Source organism: Pinus tabuliformis, chromosome 3_2 (genome assembly GCF_031772625.1).
Source record: "Pinus tabuliformis cultivar Carrire ecotype Pingquan chromosome 3_2, CPIR1, whole genome shotgun sequence".
NCBI classification, from domain to species: Eukaryota; Viridiplantae; Streptophyta; class Pinopsida; order Pinales; family Pinaceae; genus Pinus; species Pinus tabuliformis.
In genome coordinates this window covers 656,893,801-656,901,215 of record NC_142302.1, presented here as the reverse complement: position 1 = coordinate 656,901,215, position 7,415 = coordinate 656,893,801, and the positions used below count along the sequence as shown (strand labels likewise).

The following is a 7,415-nucleotide window of genomic DNA, read 5'->3' as shown; positions in this document are numbered from 1 at the left end:
TCCTTAGCAAAATGGCATTCCAGAAATAAATGTTGGGTTGTTTCTTTGTTGTTTCTAAATAGCGCACACCTGTGAGGCCCAACTATGTTCCTCTTCTCCAAATTGTCCCCTGTTAAGATTTTTTTATGCATCAATGTCCAAAAGAAAAAATTAACTTTTGGGAGGGCGAGACTGTCCCAAACTCGCTTCCAAAAGGCTGAATTATGTTTGTTATTCCTTGATTCCTGCAGGGCCTTGTATCCGGCTGCTGTGGTGTATACGCCTGCCTGACCCCATGCCCAGCGATATTTTATGTGTCGATTCTCTGGCTTCAACTCTTCCAGTAGCTCAATTAGATGGTTTCTCTGTGCGGATAACCAGCCAGGTGTGTCGTGGAGGTTCCACCCGGCCCACTCTCCTCGGTGGTCCCATACTGAGATGTCGCATATCCTATTAATGCCAGCATCAATCATCCATTCTCTGATATATTTTATTTCATCACTCTGTTCCAGTGGCTCACCTCCCATATTCCGATCCTTCCATAGATTAGTTCTATTGCCATTGCCTGGTATTTTGTAGAGCGATTTTTTGAAAAAGGAGCTGCTTTTACAACAGAGAGACCAAACATTCGTACGGTTGACTAGAGGCTCGGATTGTAGGTTGCTGAGAGACGAGTTCTGGGCGTATTTAGACAACAGGATGACGCTGGTCGGATGCTTGGGATCGTTAACCAGTTTCCACAAGAGTTTGCCTCCGAGCGCAAGGTTAACTAGAGATGGGTCACGGATCTGAAGGCCTCCTTCTGTTGTTGGCCTTTTAATCAAATCCCAATTGACTAGATGCATCTTCCTTTCGTTTCCTTTCCCACCTTGCCACAAGAAGTCTCTTAAGAGCTTGGAGATCTGCTCCATGACATTTCTGGGGGCTAGTAAGAATGCACCCTGATAGACTGGTAGCGCTGATAATAGAGATTTTATTAAAATGACTTTGCCTCCTTTAGATAGCCAGAAGCCGCCCCATGATGCTATTTTTGATTTTATTTTGCAAATAATGTCTGACCAGAGTGACCTTCTGTTCGGACCATTTGTGATCGGCAGACCTAGATATTTGAATCGATCCCATTGGATGTGGCCTCTGAACCCCAAGGCATTTGAAATTCCTGTTAGCTCTTGATTATCGATATTCCAAGTGTAAATTTCGCTCTTGTTTTTGTTGACCTGCGCTCCAGAGACCCTGCAATAACTTTTGAGAACTGAATCAAAACCTTTGGCGATTATGGAAGATGCGCCTCCAAGAAGAAGAGAATCATCTGCGAAAAGAGCATGGTTCAAGGGAACTACACCAGGGGAGGGTTTGAGGCCGGGGAGAGTGCCAGCAGATCTTTCAGATGAAAGTTTCCTACTAAAATAATCAGCCATTAAAATGTACAGGAAGGGAGAAAGAGGGCATCCCAGCCTGATGCCTCTTTGAGCTTGAAAGAAAATGGTAGGCTGTCCATTGACTAGAGGGGCAATCCAGGGATTTTCAATACAGGCTTTTATAAGATGGACAAAATGAGGTGAGAAGCCAAAGGCACGGAGAACTTTAAGGAGGAAGGGGCGATTTACTCTGTCAAACGCATTTGCCATATCTAACTTTATCACCATACCTTTCTCATTTCTCTGTTTGCTGGAGTGGATTGTCTCCTGTACCTGAATAACATTATCAAGAATGTGCCTACCTTCCACAAATCCTCCCTGGGGGCTGGAGATCAATCTTTTTAATAGGGGCTTGATCCTATTTGCAAGAAGTTTAGCCAAAATCTTATATGATGCATTGCATAACGATATAGGTCTGAATCTTGTGAAAGATTCCGGATTAGATTCTTTGGGAATTAAGGCTAAATAAGTGGAGTTGGTGCCTCCGCCAATCTTTGCTTTTCTCATGAAGCCTTTAATCATTTTTTGGAGATCAGTTTTGATGATGTTCCAACATACTTTATAGAAGTGTATTGTAAAACCGTCTGGGCCAGGGGCTTTATCAGGTTCCATGGACCAGATGACTTTGATTAATTCTTCCTCAGTAAAGTCGTTGATGAGAACAGCGTTATCTTCAGGATTGATCAGTTGGGGAATATTATTTAGGAAACCTGTTACTTCCTCCTCGCTCTCCTGAGGTTCCTCACTATATAATTTCCTGAAATGGCTGACTGCAGCATCTTTAACTTGGTTGAATCCCTATCTGACTTGGCCTTCTGCCGTTTTTATTTCTGAGATATGATTCTTGGACAGCCTTGCTCTATACTGTCTGTGGAAGAAGGAGGTGTTCCGATCCCCTGCTTTTAGCCACAGACTTCTGGATTTGATTCTCCAGTATTCTTCTTCTTTTCTTAAGGCTCGATAGGTAGAGCATTGAGCCTTTGTTTCTTGCTCCAGCAGCTCTGTTGTAATCTCTTTGCGTTCCATATTATCTTGCAGGTTCTCCAACGTGTGGACTGCCTCCTTTCTTGTATTGGTTGGGTTGGGGACTGGTTTCCTTATCCAGTCCTTCAACGCATACTTTGTAGCCTTGAGCTTTTGCTCCCAAACAAAGCTTGAGGATCCAGAGATAGGTTTGGCCCAAGCTTCTTTCACAATGTCGATGAAACCTTCTCTCTCGATCCATAGAGGATTAAATCGAAAAGGAAGGGGCCCCAAATTTTCTTCATCTTCTAGGAGGAGTTGAATCGGTTTGTGATCTGAGGAGAGCTTGGGCAAGATTTTGGTTTTTATTATCCTTTTGTTCATCATAATCGGACTTTGAACCAAGAATCGATCCAGGTGGGTAGCTATATGTTCTGGCCCAGATCTATTGTTGGACCAGGTATATAGGCCTCGCACCGGGGCAAAATCTAGCAAGTCCCATTGTTGTGTGAGTTCTTCGACAAAAGCCAGCATTGGATCTCTGTTGCTTGATCCTCCCCTTTTCTCCTTTATTTTCAGAACAATATTGAGGTCACCTGCTATGATAATGTTATCTAGATTATGTTGTTCAAGATAAGCTGAGAGGGATTTCCAGCAATCTCGTTTTTCCGAATATGTAACTGGAACATAAAGATTAAACAAAGAGATGGTCAACTTACTTGTACAGTGTGACAGCTCCGTAAAGATCCAGTACTGGGTTTCATGGGACTTTTTTAGCTGGAATAGGTCTTCGGTCCAGAGAGTTTCCAGCCCTCCAGAGGATCCCCTTGAACTAATTGCTTTGCCTGCTCTTTTCTGCCATTTTGTTTTTTTGATATCAAGAAGAGCACCCCCTTCTATCTTCATCTCTTGGAGCATGAGGATATCTGTGGGTTCTATTTTCAGGAGGTCCATGACTGCTTCGGCTTTGGATGCGTTCCCCAGCCCTCTGCAATTCCAAGAGATGAGTTTCATCATTTACTTAAGGAAAGGAGTGTGGCCTCCCTTGGAAGGCCTTGGTCTAGTGTTTCTTCCCATGGTCATTTCTATGGTGGCCTGGCTTCCTTGGACTTTGAGTCGCTCGGCCTCCTCTTCCCTTAGCTCTTTGCGAGATTTCCTTCCTGCTTTTTTAGTAGGTTGCTCAAAGGTTTCGTCCTTTGAAGAACCTGAGCTTTCTTCTAGTTTTTTTCTTGTTACATCAGCATATGAGGGGCTGGAGGGGCTTCTTTGCGCAGTCTCGACATGTGGTGCTTCTTCCCCCTCTTTGATGGGGGATTGATCTGCTACATGCTCTAGATTTTCCTGATTCGAGGTAGATGGGATAGCCTGAGTTTTTCCTACTCCTTTCTGTGTTGCTTCCTTATCTTGGTTAGGCTTGGAGCCACTTGGAGCTTCTGGCAGGCTTCCTTTGCCATTTCCTTTTTTTTGCCGAGTGGTTTTTTGAACTACAGTCCATTGGTCCTCACTTGTTTTTATTGCCTGTTCCTCGATTTTTTTCTTGCAGTTCTTTGCAAAGTGCCCATGTTCATGACAATATCTGCACTTGAATGGAAGCTGTTCGTAATCCAGTTTCTGCACGTGAGTCCACCCGACCACCGAGAGTTTTATTGCTTCGGGCAAACCCTCCTCAAGGTCCACTTCTACGCAGATTCGGGTGCATGAGTATTGATCTTTCCTTACTGCTTGATCTATATACTTTCCTAACGCATTGCCTATGATCTGCAGAGTTTTTTGGTTCCAGCAGTGTAGAGGCAGATGGGGAAGTCGCACCCATACTGGAACAACTGAGGGAACGTCCTGAGAGGGGTCGAAATCTGGAGTCCATTTATTTAGATACAACCCCTGCTGTCCCATGAAATAGGGGCCATTTCTAAAGATTATGCTTCTCCGAGCTCTCGAAGACGAACACATGGAATCCTTTGCCTACGGAATAGCTTTTGACTCCCTCCTTGATCAAGGGAGCCCAATTTCTTTGGGTCCAGTTCTCCACTGTCTTGGGGGAAGGCCAGAGACCCGTAAACTGGCCTATCAACCCTTTCTGAGCTAGATTCAAGGCAGCTTTGCAAATTTCTTCTTCCGGTAGGGCAACCGTTGGAATGGAATCAAGCTTCTTGACAAATTTCTGCTGGCTAGCTGAGAGAGGGCGTTTCGAGCTAGCAGCTACCATGGCTTTGAACGCCGCGATCTCCGGAGGAAGGGTGTGGGGGGGGGGGGGGGCAGAGCCCCCGCTGGGCTCCATGAAGGTCACTGCAAGGCTTTGCTGTGAGGTCAGCCGCAGGTCTGGCAGGCAGATTCCTTAAGGAAACTGACTCTAAATGCCAAGCGCGCAGGAGAGGGCCTGTGAGCCGAGACTGGCCGGCGGCCACAACCAGCTGCAGGGGCGGCTAGGTCTCGAAAAAAAAAGGTAGTGGGCTTGGCCCAGTTCTGTTACCTTTTGCACGACGAGCACCAACCTTGCTCGGGATCGAACACAAGACCGGTCCGTCATAACGAGGTCGAACTTACCACTACGTTGCCTCCACGACCTTCACACATACTAGATATTTTAACTTCACTAGGATTTACCTATAACACCCTAGATTTCCAGATATCATCATCCTAGAATCTTAGACAAGGACTTTGAATATTGTGTACCTGCACAACTTAAATATAAAGTACAACCAAATCTATAGAAGCATGATATTAGCCATATCAAAATCATGGAAGCATTTTATACACATCGGATACCCAAACTTAATTACAGACAAGAGACATAAAATCTTCAACATCTTGCTAGGGAATTTGTTATACCCCCTAGACTACTTCATAGCAACATTCATTCAATCTAGGGTTTCAATGTGTCTTCCAAAGGTATGACATATCTTACTACAACATATAGCAAACCCTAGAAACAATTTAGACAAATATAGATCTATAAAGTATCTAACAACCTTTCAAAATACATATGTTAGAATTCTCACTAGGGATTCATATAAATCCTAGATTTCATACAAATAAATCAATTAAAGTCAATCACAGCTTAGTTATTAACCTTATCAACTTCCACTAGGGTTAGTTCCAATCCCTTAGATTTTCAACCATCAATCAGTCACTAACATGACCAACTACTACTAGGGTTAGTTTTAAACCCTAGATTTCTGATCAATCATCAATCACATCCAAAAATTCAAATTTCAGCAATCTTTCATCAATCTCAAGCTATCATATAGTCAACATTCATCAGATATTTCTACTTCAACTAAAGTTCAACTCCAAAGCCCTAGAATTCCATTTTCACAAATTCAACAATCTTACACAGATTTTAAATCGTCATATTTCAGAGATTTTACTTAGACTAAGGCTTAACTCCAAAACCCTAGAATTCCACAATATCAAGAATCATTAAGTACATAGATCACAGATTGTTACATTTCCCACTAGACAATGTCAATACTAGGATTTAACTACAAAACCCTATATTTTCATTTTGAACAATCATTTAATAGATTTCAAATTGTTACATCACACATACTAGATATTTTAACTTCACTAGGATTTACCTATAACACCCTAGATTTCCAGATATCATCATCCTAGAATCTTAGACAAGGACTTTGAATATTGTGTACCTGCACAATTTAAATATAAAGTACAACCAAATCTATAGAAGCATGATATTAGCTGTTAGGACCTTATATTGTCCCTTTTTGACCACATATTTTTTTATGATACCATCCCTTTCAAACCTATATTTGAAAGCCTTTATTAGTATTTTGACTTAATTACTTTAAAGGTATGTAATGATCCTTCTCATCACTATATGTTTAATTATTTAGCATATATTCATGACATCTTCATAGTTAATCTTTGAATTATTTAGCGCTAAACAGTTAAAAGGATAATGTGCAGTCTATGATGCTGAAATAGATGGAGGCTACTTTCGTAGTTGCTGAAACAGCAGGAACGACATGAAGATCATGATGCTGAAACAGTTGAGATCCGCATCCAAAATACGGAAATAGTAAAGAAATAGGGATTGGTCATCAAAGAAGTTGTTACATTGGATGTAACGCTTACACCTAAAGACAATATTACCATAACAGTATTTCATGATAGGGAATTGACTTCCCTATTTTTGTATAATGAATTAGAACAGTGGAAATCTGTTGTAAAAAGAGATGTCTCCCCTATATAAGGAGGAGACATCTACATTGATCAGGGGATGATTGTGAAAAAGAAAGGCTTGGTTAAGGAACGAGACTGGAATTCTCTTCTTTGTAAAAATTGGCATATTGACAGATGAATAAAGCTTTGTCCTGAGTATTATCTTCTAGTCTTTGTTTCCTGGGGAATCTTGTGAGAAGGACAGGGTCCACCTTCATCACAAGATTCACCCATTATATTTTTGCAGTGTGTCCAGTGTTCTTTTCATTCATGTCTTGTTAAGATACTGTTTCTTGAATATTGTTTGCAACGCTTTGCTGAAACTCTGTTTTCTGTTAATCTTTATATGCGTGTTTCACCTGTGATTAAGTACAGAGTAATTGGGCAAGCTCAGTTAACCAGAGGCAGGTGCTGAAGATTCTCGCTCTGGAGAATAGGGCCCTGACTTTCTGTTACAACACACCCTTTTTGGTCTTCTTTGCAGGTTGATTCTTTCGGTCTTCTTTTTAGAATTAGGCCTTATCCTGAAACTTATTTGCACAGAGTATAATTGCTGTAATAAAGAGTAGAACTTTAGTTTATCAGTTCAAGACATGGTTTGTGTATACTATAACTATAACTTTTATTGCTTTCTTTAAAGTCGAGTACATATAGTACGTAGTTGCCTTTGAAATAACAAGACTTCCCCGGGTTGACTATTAATGTTACACTCTGTTGTTTGATTTAATGAACAATAAGAGTGACCAACATTTTGGTGCCATTGTCGGGGAAGGCAATTATAGATTTTAAGAAAGTACTAATGATTTTTCTATAAGAATGCAGAATGCATGACAGGACGCAAGAAAGCTAATCTTACAGGCGGTAAGGGCAAAG

At 41.5% G+C, this 7,415-nt stretch overlaps 1 protein-coding gene across 1 annotated transcript; it reads right to left on the bottom strand.

The window, feature by feature from the left end:
- Positions 1-2,195: 2,195 nt before the first annotated feature.
- LOC149182376 (uncharacterized) lies at positions 2,196-3,314 on the bottom strand. The gene has a single exon (XM_089414538.1). The coding sequence runs from the start codon at positions 3,312-3,314 to the stop codon at positions 2,196-2,198; it is 1,119 nt and encodes a 372-aa protein (XP_089270664.1).
- Between the last annotated feature and the right edge of the window lie 4,101 nt (positions 3,315-7,415).